This window comes from Onthophagus taurus, chromosome 6 (assembly GCF_036711975.1).
Source record: "Onthophagus taurus isolate NC chromosome 6, IU_Otau_3.0, whole genome shotgun sequence".
Taxonomy (NCBI): domain Eukaryota; kingdom Metazoa; phylum Arthropoda; class Insecta; order Coleoptera; family Scarabaeidae; genus Onthophagus; species Onthophagus taurus.
The window spans coordinates 10,150,899-10,173,573 of record NC_091971.1 but is presented as its reverse complement, the minus strand read 5'-3'; the positions used below and the strand labels follow the sequence as shown (position 1 = coordinate 10,173,573).

At 34.0% G+C, this 22,675-nt stretch overlaps 1 protein-coding gene across 1 annotated transcript in view; it reads left to right on the top strand.

Moving 5' to 3' along the window:
- Positions 1 to 4,066: 4,066 nt before the first annotated feature.
- Positions 4,067 to 22,675, top strand: part of LOC111427863 (Glucose transporter 4 enhancer factor) — a 39,791-nt gene continuing 21,182 nt past the window's right edge. Inside the window, exon 1 of the mRNA XM_023063207.2 lies at positions 4,067 to 4,860. Coding sequence (XP_022918975.1) covers positions 4,471 to 4,860 — 390 coding nt within the window. The 5' untranslated portion in view covers positions 4,067 to 4,470. The remainder of the gene's footprint in view (positions 4,861 to 22,675) is intronic.

Below are 22,675 nucleotides of genomic sequence, written 5' to 3'. Positions count from 1 at the left end.
GATGAACCAATGAATAACTTTTTTACTTAAAACATACACAACAGATTAATTGGCAATTAATAATCTAATTTAGTCATTTATAATGTTAACCTAGAATCGGGGTCGTTATAAACTTATTATTGACGTCTTATTATTAGTAACTCCGTTATTGACACTGTTCAATGTTAAGACATATAATTAACAATTAAGTAATTTTTTAACCATTCGTCAAGGTAAATATGAAGTCGTTAGAAATTGTTTATATCCGTTACTTATAGTTGTTTTTAATTAAAATATTATTTATACAAACTGTTTCATAATAAACTAGATGAGAAAATAATTAAGTTCAAACGAAAACAGTAAAATGAGGCAGATGTGGTAGGTCAAGGTAACGAACAGCAAAAAGAATGCAAGAAAATATCTGATATCATACTGTAGCAATCACAAGTTATGGTTTTCAAGAGAACACCAGGTCTTTAAGAGAAGACCATAACTTGCTTTGCCTAAAAAAAATTCGCGAAATATATTTCAAATTAATCAGACTCCAGTAATGTTGAGTTCAGAGTCTAAAATAAACATTTCAGATTCTTAAGAAAAATCTAAAATTGCTCAACATAAAGTTCCCACTCTAAGAAGAAGTTTAGAATTAGACGGCATATATGAACGCTTTTAGACTTGAAGAAGAAGTCTAAATTATATGCATCATAGTGTAAATCAAAATGGATCACATTTTAGAAAACAAATAGAAATCAGGGATTTTACTGCAATAATCAGAGATTTGAGACTTTTAAAGGAAGTCTAACATTTTTTTCATTGATCCCAAGTAGAAGTCTGCAATTATAATGATTATTTCATAGATGTCTTAGAGGAAACGTCCACTGCTTATGTAGACTTCAGAGTGTAATAAAAAGTCTACAATAGTACTGCACAGATACCAAGAAGAAAATTTAAAACTATATTCCAGACCACAAGAAGATGTTTGCAATTGGATTGCATAGATTTTAGGCTTGTTCAAGATCAAGCAGACATGCTCATCTATTTGAAGCAGTTATTAAAAACTGTTAATCTAACATTCATGAAGATATTGGAAGAATGCTTGGAAGAATGATTATTACTACCATTATAATTAATCGTACAAATAAACGTAGATAAAATCGAGGTTGGTTGTTGTTCCGTTATAACAGATCTTTTGGTTTTTGACATTTGAGATTGTAAGTATCTTCTTCTGTGATAGGAATTGGATGGTAAACTTACACAAGATGTATCTTTGAAATAATATTGCGTCTATGTAAGTAAAGGGTAGATTAAATGTTTTGTATATTTGACCAACAATAACAATCTAGTACTGTAACACTGTAATCAGAGAGATTTAATGCTCTTTGTGATTTGTAGCTCTTATTGGTCGTAGCTCGACAGCCAAAAAACTTATGATTTGATTTATCAAACGAGCAGTGTGTATGTCTCTACGAGCAATAATAAAATATGTTTCAAATTCGTATTTCTCACGCTCGAAAACATAAAACTGCCAAATTTTATCTTAATAGTACAAAAAGCTTCAAAATTATCAAGAAATAAGAATTTAACTTTCAACCGCCTGTGCTTCGAAAACCACTGACATTTGTATAAGAGATGTTAGGTTAAATCATCGTATTTTGATGTCTAGTATCTCCGGTATTCGGATTTCCCATTCTTTCTGACTCATCCTGTATATCAGGAGTAGTTAGACTTTTAGCTGTAGGAGCAAAACAACGTAAAAACTAAAGCACAATGTTATTTTTTTACTAATTCATATTTTTTTTCGTACTTACAATCGTTTAAGCAAACCATGCAGACTGCGATTGCCACAACATCGGTATAAAATTCTTTATATTTTACAATTTCTTACAGTGGTTATGAAAATAATTAGAAACCTCAAAACTCAGAATTGTTGAAGATTGCTGAAACGTAACGTTAAGGATTTTGGGCGAATATAGTTCCAATATTGTCATCATGATTTGAAGAAGAATGTAAAGACTAAATTCCTACTTTTCTGAATTATACTAACAATAAGTGGTGATACAACATATATTCTAACAAACTTGCGATATCATGGAAAGTTGGAGAGGTAATGGATGCTAGTGGATTAGGTTGGAATCAGATATAGAGTTGATTACAGATTTCGATCAAACGATGATTATTGTACATCTAGGACCATATCCTTTAGTCAGTAAGGTTAGTAAGTAATTTTTAATTACTTTTTGCATAGCATCGAAGAGATGTGATTACGTGACTGAAGCTCACTTAGATATGTGTTATGCATCGTAGATCGATTGGCTGATACCTACACTCTAAATACTATATTTATGGCACTGGTGGTATCTTCTCTGCAATATGCAATATAATCCCTGTAGCTATATAAATTTGTTAATTCAAATTTAATCCCTACGCGTGGACTACATCATAACTTATTTTGTGCATTGCTCCTTGTTGCTTTTACGTGCCTGCTAAGGTGTGGTATCTGAATCTGCTGTCTGAGCTTAATCTTTTCTTTCGAAATCATATCGAAGAGATATATTGGCGTACCTGGAGTACCTAGATGCACATCAGGGATAAATTAGTTACTCTAAATACTGTTTTTATGATAATCACCAATATCTTGTTTACCATATGCTTCATTCATATGGTACCTAATGTATACTTCATATTAATTACTGATTGAGAAGGTACCATGTCGCATTAATAATCAATATAGCGGCACGATTTCATTTGCCTTCAGTCACAAGGTGTGTACTACAGCAACATTTGATGGTGGGATCGCATTGAGTCAGATCATAGAGTTGATCATATGTTGTCAAACACTGGATTAGTGTTGCTTCATTGTATTGTATCTTCATGGGTAGGACGACGATTGAAAATCTCAAGAACACGAGTGAAGGACATTTCTGTAGTGTTTCAAAATACCTATAAAAATAAAAAAATTGTTGGTTGTTGTGTTGATAACTTTATTTGGTTTTATACAAACATGAAGTGTTCCTAATCGTTGCAACACATGTCACAAATATAATAACATCTTGTTTAATTTCGCAGACATTAAATAACTGTAACAGGATGTAAAAACATATCTCCCTAATTAATAACACTCAACCTAAAACACCCTGTAGACGCGAATATTAAATTAATATTTTATTATTAACAAGACATAATGACATAATAAAGACATATCCCTTACAAATCTATATCATGTAAAATATTTAACGTATTCAAAATCGATCCAAAATATGTCCATCGCGCAATGTATGTATGGAATCACACAAACATTAAGAAATAAGTCTATAGGCACTTGACATAAAGAAGTTAAGGTTATAACAAGTTAAGGAAGAACATATAAGACATATTGTAATAAGTACCATTTGCAATTAAAAACGATTTGATATATTACAAGTTGTGTGGTGAAGTTGTCATTGAATTTATAATTCAAGTTGGAAGTCAAGATACAAGGTAACTTTGCTTTACAAACTGAACCATCAGAATTAACCACACAAATCGAAAGACAACTTGACCGCAAAGGAATAGGTAACATGATATTGATGATTTATTGGTATGTGACATAAATGACTCCTTGAAATTCAATTGTGCAAGAAAGAGTAAAGTGTTGCTATGTCACAATTTTGGGAAATTTTTGAAACCAATAAAGTTTGCTAACCTTTACACGAGCCGGCCGGCCGGCTTTCAATCTGAGTAGTAACATGCCAAGGTTAGATAGAAATCGTACGAACACGCACGAACATTATCCTCACTCCAAATTTCAAAGTACCGCCACAAGTCGATTTTGCCCTTGCCACGAGCCGTGAGATAAAACAACGAAAAAATAAATAAATAAAGGATACAGATGGAGAATAGGTATCGGAAACACAAAGGAAAATGCAATTTTCCCCCATTAGTTCTATAGGTATTCGTGACCTTTCCCCTGGCCCCCACTACAGACCGCGAGCCCCGATGTAGGTCACTTCGATCCGCCAATGCGCCTTTCCCCCCACGCGGTCACGTGGTTTTGTTGTTATCATCAGCTGTGCCCAGGACACTACGTCCAATCGACGATTTTAGAAGTATCGTACCTTTTGACATCGTCTCACTTTTATACTCGTGTGAAGAGGAAGACGGAGTGAAAACGCAGGTTTTCGACAGTCAGCTGTTCGCACGGCTGCAGCCGGCCGGCAGTCGGCATTCAACTGTTCTACGTGGCGCGTCAATAGTGCGACTACCGAACGGAACATATAATACACCAATCCTTTGTATTCTATTATGACCAAAAAGGACATGATTTTTCGCCGGTTTGAGGATTACGGAAAACTTGTCGGGGTGTCGAATAGAAAGTGCAAGACTAGACTGGTAGTTTAGCCCCCCATTTTTACATTTTTCACTTTATTTTGGACGACTTTTCGGATATCGGATAATTTGTTTCGTTATCGTTTTTAATTTTCTGCATCTCGTAAATATTAATTGAAATTGATCATGTCGACGGGAAAAAGATTGGCTAAGAGGTCCATCATAGGGACACGCGTTTGCGCTCCCGGAATCGACGGCAGATATTATTCCGGCGTTATTCAAAAGGTCAAAACGCCTCCCGCTTTATTTCCGGATAATTCAAACTGCATTCATCTCACGCCCAACACAAGATACAGCGTGAGATTTGACGACAGACAAGGATCCATGGGAAAAACTATCATGGAGTATACAGAAAATGACCTGGTTGGACCTGGATTTAGAAACGTCACCGACGTCACCCTAGTTAAGGGCCAAAAAGTTTATGTTACGTATAACGGAAGAGAAGTTACTGGTGAACTTAAAGAAAAGTACGTCACCGATGATGTGAAAATCGTCATCAATACCAATGGAACAGACGTAAGTATAATAGATTAATAAAAAGAATTTAACTCAATTTCTTGGAAATCGTAGAAATTTTCTTTCGTAACAAAGAAATACTCGAGACTTTTGTAATTATTGAAATATAACGAGCTTTTTTTTTGAGCGTTAACAAATAATTATTTGTTAATTGAGTAATTAAATTACGATTAAAGTTTAAACAAAACATTTTTATTTTTTGAAGTTATTTCCAAGAATAAAATTATAATATTAATAGAATATTAACCTTTTTATTCTGTTTGATTTTTTTTTTACTTGTTTTCTTTATCTCAAATAACAAAGAAATTTAGTTCCGTGAAAGTACCCTTGAATCATCGGCATAAACGGCAAACAAGGATCGTAAATTTGCGTAAGACAACTTTCCATATCAGTCAAACTAAAACCGACCGGTTTTATTTTCCGTTATTTCCCCAGATTTCATTTAGTAACCGCGCGATGACGTCGAAGCAAATAAAAAAAATCGACGCGAAAACACTATTTTGTCCACGACGTTGTTTTAACCAGTCTTATCACGTTACTTACGTCACAATTAGAAATAATTAAGTTTAAATTAATTTAATTTAATTAAAAAAAATAACGTCATAAATTTCTTGATGATAATACTTTAAGACTCCGAGATCTCGGTTATTAACCTACATAAAGCTTATTTTGCGCGATTGTTCAATTAACAGCCGTCACCGTTAAATAAACTTGGTTGAACTACGCAACTATACACCAAATGGCAAGACTTGGGACAAAAACGCGATGTATTTAAAATGGAAATTGGGTCACGCATCTTGCTGCGTTCCATTAAAAATTTATGTCTTCACTTTGAAGATGTGGCAATTGAGTTTTCGAAAACTTTTTAAATATAATTTTTAATGGAAATAATAAAACCTCGATTTTTAAGTCATATTTAGATTAATATTATCTATTTAATTCATCAGTATATTTAAATATAAACTTTAACGATTATAGATAGAATCCAACTCGGGGTATTCCCCAAGTTGATTTATTCCATGTTCATAAAATTTATGAACCTTGATTTCCCCGAGTTTATTTAATAAACTCGGGGATTTCCCCGACTTGTCTATACGATGTATAAATCAAGGGCGGTAGTTCAGTACTAGATTTTACCATATTTTTATTGAATTAAAAGTAGAACTAACACTAGACCTAGAACTTGAAACATTCGGGTTTAGCCGCACATCTCTTAGCTAAACCAGCATGTTTCAAGTTCTAGGTTTAATGCTAGTGTTAGTTCTTTTTCATTAAACTAAAACTAGCAAACCATGCAGACTGCGATTGCCACAACACCGGTCCAAAATCTTATAGTGTTTCACAACTTTAGAACACATAGAATAACATTATTAGACCCAATAGTTATCTCCAATGGTTTTTAATGAAAATAATTAGAAACCTCAAAACTCAGAATTGTTGAAGATTGCCATCATGATTTGAAGAAGAATGTTGTGAGAGACTTAATAGACGAAGACTAAATTCCTACTTTTCTACTAAATCATACTAACAATAAGTGGTGATACAATATATATTCTAACAAACTTGCGATGTCATCGAAAGTTCGAGAGGCAATGAATGGTAGGGGATTAGGTTGGGATCAGATATGATTACAGGTTTCGATCAAACGATGATTATTGTACATTTAGGACCATATCCTTTAGTCAATAAGGTCAACAAGTAATTTTTCATCACTTTTTGTACCACATCGAAGAAATTGGCTGATACCTACGCTCTAAATACTATATTTATGGCACTGGTGGTATCTTGTCTGCAATATGCAATATGATCCCTGCAGCTATATAAATTTGTTACTGCGATATGGTTTGATTTTCCAAGATATGTATTGGCGTACCTACAGCACCTCGATGCACATCATGAATCAATTAGTGTACATTTTTCGTTGTTGCTTTTTTGCGCTTTTGGTGGTTGCTGGTGAAATTTCAGAAACTCTTGTTGCAATTTTCTTTTCTGTGCTTAGTGGGGCATGATGGGTTAGATTTCTTGCACAGTGAGTTTCTATACGATATATAAATCAAGGGCGATAGTTCAGCATTAGATTTTGTATATTTTTATTGTACTAAAAGGAGAACTAACACTTGACTCTAGTTTTAATTGTTATTAAGCGCTAGATTGCTCTTTATGGAACGAAAAGACCCATGCGTGACGTCACGAATTGGACGTCAACCTGTGCTCATATTCACGAGACATAGCAGTCCTCTTAGATTCTACCGTCCTTGACTCTGCATGTGTTTTCTGCATACATATTCTTTACAAATATTGTAAATGATAGTAGTCTTATTATTATTGCAGTACCTTATCTGACACCATTTGCGTGAATAAAGCAAGTTCCTTGACGTACTTTGGATCTAAGTTGCTCTTTATTCTAGCAGTGACTTTTTATTCTCATCGGCAAGCTCATCTGCTAATTGAAACAAAATCTTTTCTGGATATCTGCTCATATGTGGTTTCCTTTTGTGACGAACCATTCAGCGTAAATAGCTGTTCTCAATAACTTATTTTGAAGTGAACAAGTTTCTTATGATTTGATTCTGCTACATTACCTTTGGACGAATCAGTAAGGTGTACAGTAGTATAGTGCATTCAGGTTTAAGAGAGGACTTCGTATTTACAATGCTATACAGGCTGATTTATTAACTCGCCATCAAACTTTGACATATGATAGCTAATCCAATTACCAAAAAAAAATGTTAATGAACATATGTCCTATTTTAATTATTTATTTAAATTATAACACTTTAAAGTTTTAATTTTTATATCATAATTAACTGCAACATTTTTTTAAAACACCTAAATATTACAAACATTGTTCAAAATAGCCTCCTTCTGCTAGAATACATGCTTCACAACGACGAATTAAAGAGTTCTTCAGCCGAATTAAAATGTCTGGTTGATTTCTTATTTCAGTGGCAGCCATTTGTATTCTGTTAAATAACTGTTCTCGTGTATTAATTTTCACTTGATACACAATTTCTTTCATATGACCCCATAAGTAGAAATCCAATGGATTAACGTCGGGAAATCTAGGTGGCCAAGCAAATGGACCATTATTACCAATCCACTTGTTTAGAAAATATTGGTTTAACCACTCAAGAGGTATATCTTTAAGTAAATCAAAAAGTGTATTGTTCAAAAAAAATCTGTAATTTACAGCGTTCAAACGTCCATCAAGTACATGGTACATATTCCACCCCAAACGTTGTTGCTGAAACGTTGTTGAAATTTGATTGGTCTAATCGCATGCAGATTTTGTAATGTCCAGATATATTCATTATGGTAATTATTTATACCATCTCGTGTAAAACATGATTCATCTGTCCAGAGAACATTTCCAATAACCATTCACAAAATGCTAACCGTTGCTGATTATCTCCTGGCTGTAGAGTTTGAACGTTCTGTTTACGATACGGATGAAGGACTTCGCAGTTCAATACGCGCCATGCAAAATTTTGATTTACATGTATGTTGTGTGCTATTCTTCGAGTGCTGATGCAAGGATTATCAATGGCAGCATTAATTACAGCTTTTTCGTCCTCTACATTACCTACATGTGGTCGAATAGCTTTTCCTGGAGCAGGATTACCTGTATCTCGAAGTCTTCTGAAAGAATCGCTAAAAACTGAATAATATGGCAAATGACGATGTGGAAGTCTTTCTTGATATTCTCGTACTGATTGTCGAGCATTTCCATTGCAAAAACCATTCACAAAAATTATATCAGCATACTCTTCAGTGCTATAAGCGTACATATTGAGTTTCGTCTTGTATGTAATAATTAAACCTTACAGCAAACTGACATATTACACTGACAACTTTGTTTTTGTTGAAAGTTTGATTTTACTGACTATTAATAAATTCGCTGCAGAAAACTTTAAAGTGTTATAATTTCGTAAATACATAATTGAAATAGGACATATGTTCATTAAATTTTTTTGTTTGGTAATTGGGTTAGCTATCATATGTCAAAGTTTGATGGTGAGCTAATAAATCACCATGTATAAATCTGTTGTAGTGTTCCATAACCTTGGTTTAACTTCACATGGATATGATATTTCCATGTTAGCCTTGTGTCTAAATAAACTCCCAGATACTCTACTGCGCCTTCAATAGTGTACATTTTTCGTTGATAACTTGGTTGTTGCTTTTTTTTTGTGAAATTTCAGAAACTCTATACTATGTATAAATCAAGGGCGATGGTTCAGCATTAGATTTTTGTATATTTTTATTGTAGTAAAAGTAGAACTAACACTTGACCTAGAAGTAGAAATATTCGGATTTAGCCGTACACCTCTTGAGACGGCTAAACCCAAATGTTTCAAGTTGTAGGTCTAGTGTTAGTTCCTGGTTTAGGTGTTATTCGGCGTTAGATTGTTGTATATTTTCATTGAACTAAACGTAGAATTAACACTAGAGCTAGAACTGGAAACTTCTAAGTCTAGTGTTAGTGCTTGTTTTAGTTATTATTTAATGCTTCCCCGTATTAATCCGTTATATTGCAGTTTTTAATGTAAGGATTGTTCGAATGTTTTTTTTTCTTGGATTAGGTTCGAAATGATTTGTTGTGAGGTCAAGTCGATTAAAAAGCGTTAATTACCAGTTTACGGAGTAAAAGAAAATTGATGGCACGTGCAATGGACGTTAATTGTGCAATTATTATTACCTATTACTTTAAGTCTTGTTTGTTTTTAAGCTTATCGTTTACGAGCTGCTCACACACCAAGGATGTATTAACCTTGAAATTTTTTTTAGAAAAAATAAGAAATTGTTTAGATTTTTTGATTTTGCTTTGCATGTGGTGGGTGGGCAGTATGCATTTCGGGTTAAGCCGCTGCACGTGCCACCCCCTCTCGACCCGAAGTCCCCCGAAAGCAAAGTAGGTCACAGGTCGATGAGAAAATGGGGTCGCACGCGTTGCCGGTCCCAGTTTTCTGGGCCAAACGGGCACCCGATTTAGTATCCGCAGCGCGACATCGTCGCCGGACGTTTTTCCAACACCATTGCACCAGCATCAATCTTTTCTCTCTTCGTCTCCTCTTTTTCTATTAATTTTTTCACTAATCTTATTAATAAATTCTTTATGTTTCAAAAAATAACGACATAATAAAGAGATAGTTTTGCTTTCTTTTCATTTTCAATGGAGAATCAATATCGTTTACCAGGGAAGTTTTAGGTGCTGAAAGCAACAGGATGACCTAAATACCCAAGTGGCCCACATGCAGCCACGCGCAAGGACAACCAGATCAATACTCAGGGACGATTCATTTTCCAAAGAAATTAAAACTAGTTGTTGTAAATCTTAGTGCGTGTAATCACTTTTCCTCTTCGTACCCACACGCCGATTTCTTAAGTGGGAAGTGATGTTAACAACTGAAGAAGGAAGGTGACGTGATAAAAATTGTCAGGGTAGTACATAACTAGTTCTCTTCGGGCATAATTATGTCTTCGACAAGAATAATTTCCTAAGTACATTTAAACCGAGTACAGATAATTAAAGTAATAATTGAAGCAATTCAGATTATAATTGCGACAAGACAAAAGTAAATTGTTTAATAACTACCGTTAATAACAACACGAACCACTTTTCTACTGTAATGGAGAAACTCTCTCGTATTTCTATTTTAATTTATACCATGACTATAATACGGTTTAACTGGATTAATTAAGATGCAATCAACGCTTCCTGCGACCTGCATTCGTGACACCGACGGCGTGATCCGACCCTGCACTTCGTAAAAGTTTGTGACAACAACACAAATATGTATACACACACAGTGAGTGAGTTGTTTACGTTCTCCGTAACCCATTTTTAAGTGTGCCATCCGAGCGAGGCAAATCCTTCAGCGGAACATTGCGTAAACTGACTCCATTCGTTCTAGAAGAAACTGGACCGGCTAATTGGCCGGCTATCATTTAATCATGTGGGAAATACTCTGAAAATTCTTGGTGTCGGTTACACAAGATGGCTTTTTCTTTTTTAAATTCTCTCTAACGGTTTATAATAATAATAACAACCTGAATACGTACCTGTGCTTGCGCCGGTACACTCAAACCAGCCACAGGTGTTGAGAAACCGTTTCGCAACAAGATGTAACCACAATCGGCGCCTTTCTCTGCCATTTTAAATACGGGCATAATCGATACGTTTACGTAACATAATATGGGATTCAAATAAAGTCGTCTCTACTCCATTTGATGCACATCTTATATCATGGTTCTTTAAGGAGTAATCTCCGACAACGACATTTGACCTTAATTAAGTTGATGTAAGTACCGAGGAAAGTTCAGCGCTCGGTGACATTGCTTCTTATTTCGATCGGTCGGCGACTTTAAATGTTAAGGTTGAGAGCAGCATATGTGCTGTGATATTGATCCCTTTTATGGAAACTGGTTAGCAGTTCCTGAACGACACGAACGCGCAAGTACGCAAGAAATCAAAAGACCAAACCCACACTTTATCCAGTTTCATATTACCACACAGGATCTATTACGTTTTACAAAGATCTACTAAGCCTTTAAAAGATTATAAGAGCCAGCCGTACATTTCGTTTTGCATCGATAAGAAGTAATGTTTATTGAAACCGTAAAATGGGTTTAGTGTTAGATTTCGCTTAAAAGAAGAAAGAAACGAGCCGAGTCGAGTTCACTTTATAAGCGAAACGTGGGCGGCACACGTATTGCACCACAATAGATCCTTTTCACCAACACCAACAGCCTTGCAGTCGCTAGGCTAAGCCGTCTTTGACCTAGTGACGTTTCGCAATCAGATAACATGAGTCGCATAAGGTCGTAACACTTTCGGCGCCGCTCTTAGCACCTGCATTCAGGAAAGACCTTGTATAATTTTAGGCGCGACTCAAAATGTCAATATAAACGTGTATTAAAATTCTTCTATGATGTTCTATAATTTAAATGTCGAGAAACCGGTCTCTATAATCATCAAATGTGCTAATTAAAAAAAGAAGAAGAAGTTTTAAGTATACAATATTCAATGTTTTAATTATGGTTTAGACTCTTCCTATACTCTACCTTGGCTCATTAATCTCTAACGAAGGAGGTTCCAGAGGAGATATTAACAGGAGAAGCGTGCTAACGAAGGAAGCCATAAGTAGACTAATAAACATGGAGAAGTCATGCAATCTCTTTGATAACGAAAATGAGGCTGGTAAGGAGGCTGGTCTTCTTTATCTTTCTTTATGGGTTAGAATGGTGATCCTGAAAAGCAACTGATGAAAAGATCAATGCCCTGGATATGTTTTGCTGGAGCAGAATGCTGAAACCCAAAAAAGGCTGAAAACTACAAAACTTTTTAAACAATTGATGCGATAAACGGCTTTGAAAGATTTGTGGAGAAAATCTCACAAAAGCGATGAACAATTTCTTCCAAGAGAATATTGCCTTAATCCTAAACCTTCGTAATCTTGTAACTTTCGAAGTCTAAGATAATGTTAGGACGTTAATTTTGAAACTGCTTGGATTTTCAGTTTGTAATATTTCCAGATGTGTTGTTACTAGACTGTTTTATGGAGGGCATTAAAAAACGAAGTTTGGACAATCTGGAACATTTGAAAGATAAAATTAGAAAAACGGACATATACAAGTTAAATGATTGCAATTATGCTTGAAGGATCTTTCTATCAACACTTGCTTCACATCTAAATACATTGTATCTCCATAACATTAGCTTCTAGTTTTTAATCTAAAAATAATTTTGAAGGATTTTTAAAGCATAAGAAACAGAAAACTTGTGTGGGATTGAATTTAGACACCTAGTTTCAACTTAGCCTTTCATAAAAGCATTACCATTAAACTACTTGGTTCTAAATATGAATAAACATGAACACGCAACATGAGTTAACTGTGCAGACTTTAGTAGTCTATATTCATGGGAGTCTTTATGATGACCAACCTGCAATCCATAAGTTGAGACATCTAAACATCGTAATAGAAAAGGCTTTATGCAAGCAATACTTATTATCATAACTGATTTATACCTAAGGATATTTAGCTCAGAAAAATACTCTGAATATTCTTGGAAATCCATTGTTGCAAAGTTTGAGAGAAATCTTTAGGATCACTAATATATACATATATATCTTAATTTCTAACATTTTTTTTCTAATGGAATACTTTTAGACAAGAACATAAAGATAGAAAAGTGTTAATGATTTTATTGATGAAGTTTCTGTTTTTGGTATCTTATGTAATGGGTCATTGAAGTAAGCACCTGTTGGATTTCGCGCGTGCAAATGACTCTTTTTTGGCGTCATTCCAAGGACAAGGACAGGTTCTATTTTGGTCGAAGCACCGGTACCGCTACCAGCAGGAACCGAACGAACGCCTGCTGTTTGCCATCGCCAATCTTTCGCGAAAAAATGTTGCCGAGGTCGCGATATGACAGCAAAACCGATTAGCTCTCCTCGCGATTCCGGTTGGCGTTAAATCGAGGAAAAAAATACAAATCTCCGGTCGATTTTTGTTCGCAATTTCGAGTTGTTTCGTGAAAGTAATAGGGAAAGTTGTGAAAGTGCGTCTGGCACGCGACTCCAACGGCTGGGAAACGGCTTATCGACGATGCCCGGAAAACGCCACGGACCGTTTTTTTTTCTCTACCGACAGATGGTAACTTCCTCTATTCTCATTCCACAGAGAGATAGCTGCTAATTTTTTTATACCAGTTTTAGACAAGACAAAGCTGTATTATGTGGATCTCAACTATTACTGTTGTGGAATAATCGAAGGGCCTTGGCCCGGCATTAGGCCAGGTAATGATGTGGCAAGGGCATACACGTGTGTCCAACGTAACCGATGGCCAATTCGAAGGTTTGCTGCAACAGCAAACTATGTATATACGAGCCTGCGCGCAACTATCCTTTCGACCTTCACTAACAAAATAATTTTTTCTTTATTCATTTTACAAACATTGTATACGTTTTTTCAGATAATAATGATTTTCTGCTTTCTTTTTTAAAATATTTTCAATCTTATCATTTCCTATTTATCTCTTTTGATATATTTACACAAAACGAACCGATTTAAATTAATAATAAACCTTAGAAACGGTATTAACACAAGGAAATTTCACGTCCTCTTCTACTTTTTCGCGAACAATGCCTTACACTACAAAGAACCACTGATCGATTTTGCACTCAGTCATCATCGTCTCTCGGAACCCACGGTCTTTTGTTCCTTTCATCGTTTGCCGTAACCCAGATACAAGAACACCTGTTCAACACGAAGATAGTCTCTTCGTGTCGTCGTCGACCAACTCTTACTTAATTGACATCCTTAATTTGTACACTCTGATTCATCGAAAACTTTCAATTGACTGAAGAAAAAAAATTCTCGCATCTCTTGAACACATTGATGATTAAGATGTTACGAACTGCGTTGGTGAGTCGTTTTCGAATAATATTTTCGGACGTAAATACGTTTGTAACTCATTGCGTGAGACTTCGCGGATCTACACGTTCATTGCGTAACCACATCTATCTCGTTGGTAATTTGTAACACGTGTGGGCATCATCTATTCGTGTAACAGACAAGACTGTGGTGTACACTAACAAACGATGAAGGTCGCTTATTCAGCAACCGGGGCCGTTTTGTAGGCGTCCTAAAAACATTTGTTTACTTTCGACCGCGTTTAAAAAAAAAACGCAAGAGCGCCAACTGGCAACGAGTTGTCCGAGAGTTGATTGAGATTTCTGGAGCAAACAGCTGCTTTTTGAAAAGAGAACTTGGCCGTTTCTCGGCCTCATTAACCTTGAACGCTATGGAGACTATTATTTTTGCTTCTTGTTCATATGACTTTAGTTTATTTTTGTTATAAAGTAGAGATTGAAGAATTTGTATGACTATTTCGAAAAGTTGATCCCATTAGGTGTGTTCCATGACACATAAACCAGCCTTGGGATTTTCCGAAATCCAAAATTAACCCAGAGTTGTGTCCCTGATTTTTGACCGATATCTTATCAGATTTACTCGAGTATCCTTTGTTCTACTGGGGAGTAACGCAATTTTGCGTTGTTGCTTCCTCAACTATCTCTATTTATATGAGTTCTAATTTGGAAGGGAAATGCAAAGTTTTGACTTTGTAACTTGCTGGTTAGGACGTCCTTGTAAAAATTTTAACTTGATGTTCGAAATTTTGCATGGTAATGGGTCAAAACCGCAGAAATCACCTTCCAAAGTATAACAAGTTTGTCCGTGAGATTCGAATTTTCAAGAAAATGGCTATCGAGTTGGGTTCGGTTGATTTGGGTTGATTTCGAATGGTTTTGGGTTGGGTTGGGTTGATTTCGAATGGTTTTGGGTTGGGTTGGGTTGGGTTGGGTTGGGTTGGGTTGGGTTGGTTTGGGTTGGTTTGGGTTGAGTTGGGTTGGTTTGAGTAATGGAAAAAATTACGTTCAATTGAAAACCATTGGATCAACCCATATTCAAGTCAACCCAACTCAACTGCATTCTGCTTAGTCTTATAATGCGCAGAATTGATAAGTGAACAGTAAGTTGGGTGTTTATTGAATCATGAACTGATCTTGCCTTCTAGTGGGATGACTCAGAGTACTCTGTTCCTTTAAAATTCGCTAGATTTATCTATTTTAAACATAGTTTTAGTTTACTAGAACACAATGTTGTTCTGCCAGCTTTAAGTTTTTACATTGCTACAATTTAATTCATATTCAAATGACGGTAAATCAATCAGCTGTAGTAATTTGCTATTGTTATGAGTTCTTGATGGCACGTGAGGTTTTCTAAGAACACTATATAGGAAATAAAGTTTCATATTGAAACACTGATCTAATTAATCCTTTGTCATACCATCACAGAACTTTGTGATACAATCAGACAAATTGTTAATGTAGTCTAATTCATGTCTGAGTATATGTAGAATTAAGCAGAAATTGTTTTTCTATCATGGATGCAAAAAAGATTGGCCTACAAGGAACGGATTAATTCTGCATATAGTCTCATTTTGATATCATTCTTATTTTGTCTCTAATTTCCTCGAGCTTGTTATAGATACTTGTTTGGTGTTGTCATTTAATGTGGAAAATTTCAGTTTTACTCCTAATTATTCACATGTTGTATAAACATCAACTTATGATGTTTCAAATTAATACCTAATGATCTCATTAAGAACCTTTATTCGAAAATAAACTGGATGTCCAAATTTAACAAAATTATTTTGATAAAAATAAAATTCAACTTTAAGATGTTTACCATCTGTGTTGTATAACTTTTGGGAGCCGCAAAGTACACAAATAACGAACACAATGTCATTCAGCAGCAAGGTCAACAAGCAAAATTGACATCGGAAATTTTTTAATTTCGATTAATAAAAAAATAGCAAATCAATCTTTCCAAATATATTTTCGCATTATTTAGAACTTTTTATGAAATTCTAAGTAAAATTTGGTAAATTTTGGCTTATCTCTCATCAACTGTAAATTCTAAAAGCTCTTTGTAGTACAGATTCTGGGGTTGCGGTTACATCATCATCAATAATTTCTAAAAACAAAAAAAGTTGATTAATAAATCGAGTTATAAAAGTAATTTTATATTTATTGTAAAGATTGTGGTTTACACACGTGTCCGGTGTTTGATACAATAAATGCAATTGCATCTATGATAAAATCCCCAAAAAAAAACGCATTTAACTTTACAACATTTTCTTGTAATCTTACAACGAGATTCATCGATAAGATAACACTGCAACGAGGTGTCACATAAATAGCCAGCCTAATCTGCCTTTGTTTGCGAACAATGAAAGTGCACGCGATAATTAAAAGTATGACGTTCGTCAAATACGGCCAAGATACGTAATCTGCATGGCAACAAACCCGCGGATTAATAATTTCGCTTCGAAATTTGTAGTGTCGTAGGTCGTATTAGAAAAAAAATAAATTCATATTTTTGAGACTCGATTTATTCGTGTAGAAATAAAAGGTTGAGTTAATCTTAGTATTATCAACAAAGAGAAAAAAAAAACGTTGAGAAAAAAGTTAGGTTTTTATTATCTTATATTGTTCTCAAGGTTACAACTTAGATGTTGGAAAAAAAGATTGAAAATGAAACTTATTCTGATTAAAAAAAAAATCTACGAGGAAACCGTCTCGGATTTGTTTACTTCCTGTTACCCGTGGCCTTCGCACCTACCATAAGAATGCATTATCTCATTGCCATATGCAAATAGGTGAAAAAGCAAGGTTAAAATTCGCGCCACTGTTATGATTTTATATTATACAAATTACAACAAGTGCTCGTGCAGTAAATAATTAATAAACATTATTCTATGTTTAAAATAGTTTTTTTTATTTTATTTTTTGTTGTGACGTAAATTAGGAGTGGTGAACTTACATCGAACTCCTCGCACCAAGATAACAGCATTTTTTGTGCGATAACAAATCCAAAGGTTGACATTGAAACCTTATAGAAACTACATTGCGGTTTAAACAAGTAAGACCTTGAAGAAAATGCACAAGAAACGCGTTTAGATTTTTTATTTTTCGATAGTCCAACTCTCGACCGTGGCAATTACGTCAAAAATATCTCTCTGCTGCTTTGGTATCCGTATACGCTGGGGCTGTTGAGGGCACGATCTTTAGGTGCGGTAGAAAGTGGAGAACCTTGTAAACCGACGCCTTGACTTGTGCAGAGTTATGCAAGTAGGTAATATGCCTAGAAAATAACCAACACTATTCGGCACTTGATGACGATTATATCCGTGTTGTATTAGGAAATATTGGTTAGTTGGACAAAATGAACAACTTAAGTTAGTTGAATGTGGAATTCGACAAATTTGGGTCATGTCCCTTTTTATTGCGGAGACGAACTTCCGTTACGTATATTTACAACGATCGAATGACGTCAGCGTGAAAACCATCTTCGTAGCCGCAATAAATTCCTCAACCACAATTTCTTTCTTTCGTTAGCGATCCGTTTTGCCTCCGGCTTTTTTCCATTTTAAGATTACTGCATATAATAACAATAACAAACCGCATCGCCTTTACCGGATTGTAATTAGGTCACCAGAACGAACATTAACGGAATTTCCGTAGAGGAAAATAGCAATTAAATTTCATTTTCTTACAAAAATCTTGTGTATATAGAAAAAGCTTTATAAGAGAAATTCTTAAATAAAATAAAGAGAAAGTTAGGATATTGTTGAGGTTTTTGTAACTGTTTAAAATATCACTTTTTAATTAAAATCATTTCAATTTCCTTTCTCAGTTAACCGGAAAATTTGTATCATTTATGCTTTTTAGGATTTGAAGTGTAGATAAATTCTCCTAATGTTTTAGAAATCGCATATAGATAATTGAGTTATCTTAAAATGTAATCTATTACAAATAACTAATTCCTAGAAATATCCTTTTAACGATTTATTTAACGTAGTAGCCAAAAAATTAATTTTAACCTAAGTGTCCCATTTCTGTTCAATTTTATTTGTACCACCAGTACCAACTCATCCGAATACAGAGTAAGGGAAAAAAAGGAGCAGCATAAGTCCCCATCTTTTAAAAAGTGATCAAAGGGGGAGTAAGGATAAGATAAATAATGCAAAAGAATTCAACAATTAAGAGGATCTGACACGATTTGGTTCAAATATGGGTACAATTGCGAAAAACAAGCGGATACAAATGGAATTATCGATTTGCTTGAAGGTAAATTGATAACGGAACAATGGAGATAGCAAGTGGGGATCATTACAAGAATAATGAAGGGGAAGTGGTGCTACATAAATTTGAATGGAACCCTAAAAACCCCAGAAAAGAGGGACAAGAGTGGAAAGGCAAAATATGAAAATGGCAAATTTAATCTAGAAGAAAATTAGAACTGATAAGTGAAGATGTAATGATTAAAATGTAAGAATAGTGAAAGATAATGGAAGGGGAAAGTTTAATTAAAGAAGAAGATTCATAGATAAAATAGAGAGTTGTATTGAACGAAAGTATGGAAAAGATGGAGCAATCGGTAGTTATAGACTATGCAATGTTTGATTAGGATACAAAAGATGTGTACAGTATTTTCTGATTTATTAATAGTTATAAGCAGAAATGGGGAGTTGCTTACGAAAGGCAATGACCGGAACAAGTAATGGAACGGTGTTGAGAAAGATTCAAAAATTATCAAGGAAAAGTAGAACGAGAAGAAAATATGGAAGAATTAATTAAGGTAATTCCTTTATGACCTCAATTAACTCAACGATGGAGAATGAAACAAGTTCAGAGGTAAACAAGTGGTGGAGCAAAAATAAATCGTGAATAGCAGCAACACAAAGAGACATGGTAGAGATAAGGATGCAGAGCAAAGAAAAGAAGAAGAAAGGAATTGAGGAGATGAAAATTATGGGATTATATTCCGTAAAAAGTAGAAAAGATGCAAGTGGACCTAAGTTAAATGATATTCGTCGATGATATTCGACGTTACAGACATTTTAAAATTTAATTTTGTGCATAACACTGCCTGAGTCTTCTATCTTTCCAGGAAAAAGCAAATGTTGCTTTCAAATTACCTAATAATACCTAAAACATAGCTTTTCTACAGATGCCGTAATGAATAGCACGCAGTCATAAGATGTCATAAGAATTTCTTGGAAAACATTTCTTTCTTAGAATGTTTCTATCTGGAGATAGTATGTAGTAGTGATGGAATGGATATCCGGCATATCTATCCGGCCATTATGGTTATAATTACTGGTACATTTCTGAAGTGATACCCTACATTGCCACATTATTGTGATATTTGAATAAAAATGAAATTAATAAGAAAGCTGATAAGATATGTCAACTTATTTGGATCCTAGATACAAAATTAACTTTTTTGATGCTGATTTAACTAACGAAGCAACTCTAAAAAGAGGATACTTTAATTAATAATTGGCCATATTTCCACAAGAATCCTTCAAGAAATTAATTTTATAACGAATTTTGAAAACTGCAACATCGAAAATTTTATCAAAACTTCAAATATTGTTTTCTCAAAAACTAAAAGTTATTTTTCAAAACGGGTTGGTTCATTGGAAAGAGGACACTTTTAATAACACTCTGGGAAATTTTCTTACTCATATTCCAAGAAATGGATTTTATACGAATTTTTAAAACATAATCGGCGAAAATTACATAATTCGAAAAAATTGTCGATTATTTCAAAAATTTATTTCTCAAGAACTAAAAGTGATTTTTCAAAACGGCTTGTTGGATTAAAAAGAGGATACTTTAATTAATAATTGGTGATATTTCCACAAGGATCCTTTAATAAATTAATTTTATACTGAATTTTGAAAATTATTGATGAAAATTGCAACATCAAAAATTTTATGAAAATTTCAAATATTGTTTTCTCAAAAACTAAAAGTTATTTTTCAAAACGGGTTGGTTCATTGGAAAGAGGACACTCTTATTAACTTTGGGAAAAGATTAGTGAGGATATCTTACCAAAACTGATTTTTATGCGTCTTTGCAATGACTCATCTGTGGTTATTCAGGGAAAATCCAGGAAACGTCCTCAGTGAAGCATCAAATTCGAATAAATCCAAAATAATTGCATAAAGTTTTTCTAAAAATTTAGCTCATCAGACTAAAGCAACTAAAGACAAAATATTTTTGCAAAATAAGTAATAAAATAAATTTATCTTATCACAATATATTTCATATAGGTTAAAAAACAAAATTGATCATTTGTTAAGTAAACTAAAAATTTCACATTTTAATTAAAGTTTGACTATTTAAATGAATACTTGTTTATTGGTCGTTTTTATCAAACATTGCCTCATTTTAAGTTCACTCATAAGCCCAATCGATAAGATTAAAATGTCCCCCTTGGTTTTTAAACGTGTGATTTTGAAATGTTTATTCAAACGTCGTGCTTCACCAAATTTACAACTGCACCCAAAAATTATACAGAATCACGAATAACGTGACATGAATTTCAATCAAATCGTACGATGTTTTAATTAACACCGATAAGTCGTTTTAAAAAAAGAATGTTATTTTTAGAAAGGAACCACAAACTTTTCAGAATGTTTTAAATTAAATCAATCGTAATTAAACCGTTCTTATCACTTTAATGATGTCATCAAATTTGTGTATTTCATAGTTTTTTCTCGAAAATAATTAATCATTTTTGTGGTGTTAAATGGAAATTTTATGTAATCACGAAACCGTTACGAAATCAAGGATTTTAGAGACAAATAAATGAAAATAGTGGTGTTATTAGGCCGCTCCCTTTTAGGCATAGTTTATATCAACAAAAAAGTAGAAATTGCAATCCAAACCTAGCAATTTTATTACTACTACAAATACACTTGTCTTGTTTATGTTTCAAAACTCAATTTGCATGGGAATAAATGTATGCAAAATCAATAAATGTTATTGAAATATATAGCGGTAATAAAAAAAATGTATTGCGTCAATACTGAAACAATACAAAATAAAAGGCAAAGTTTGCGAAATTTCGAAACTAATCATCGTTGATGATGACGTCTTTTGACAAAGCGGTCGTGTTGAACGTGAGGTTTTCCGCAAACGTCTGCTAACTGCAATTAATAAGCGGCAAAGTCCAAAAGCAATATTGAGTTAATTGCCGAGTTGCAGTCAGTATGGCGACAGTGTTAACCTTGAATTGCACGCGCTCGCATTTTTACTTCCCGGCGACGTTGCATCAGCTGATTTTCAGCACATATACACGTCGGCAGTTGAACGAAAATTCGCGATCCGTACAGAATTATGTATGAACGCGAGTGAAACATATTGCAAAAAAAATTTGATAAACTTAAAAAAGATTGATTAAAATGCGCGATAGTGATAATTAATTAAAAATATTTGTTTTAATCAAATTTATTGTATATAAGGAACTAATCGAAATGGTAATAATATATTTTGTTATAATAATTATAAAGATATATATTGTTTTTTTTTTATTTTTTAAAAATAAAAAAAGAAATCTTATCGCAGAAAAATATAAATACGATATCAATTAAACAAAAGGAAGATATCGTTCTAAATCAAATGCGGTTTTATAATAATGTTGATTAAAAAAAATTGATGGTAAACAACCAAATAAATCCCAAAAAAAATAATAATAATAAGTGTAATGGTCGAAAACATGGATAGTAAACCACAGAGTAAATATCGGATGCTCTTGTATAAACACCACGAGGCATGTCGAGGCTAATTTTAAAAATAACCACCCAGCAAACATGTTGTTTGTTGGTCGCATAGGCCTAAATACATTACCTCAATACTTATAATTGGCACCACGTCGATTCTATATCTTTATTTACAGCACGTGTGCTTATCGAAAGTTTGTGTTTAACCATTATTTTCATTTCAACAAATTTATTAAGTAAAATTTTTGAAACAAATTGATTTTGTTGTTGTTCTGTCACCAATGAAATTTGTTGTAATAGGTAGGATATTGAAATCGACGAAGCGTAGAAATTAATATTAACAGCGGTAAATTATCGACTTTCATCTGTTGCACAACTTGGAAAAGAGAAGAGAAAAAGAATTCTGGGCGGTTCGCGTTCGGTTTGTTCGTTCGCTGGGCGCACATAGTGAAACAACCTGTCGCCAGACCGGCAGCCATTAAGAGACGGGATATTTATTAATCCGTGACTAGGAAAACATGGAACTGGGTTAGAGGGGAACGTCCATTGCGACGAGGTCGTAAATTTTCACGTAACGGCGTAGTCCAACTTTTTCCCCAACTTCCCGATTTTTAAAACGTTTGAAATTTCTTTATATCTTTATGGTGTGTTCTTACACACCATAAAACT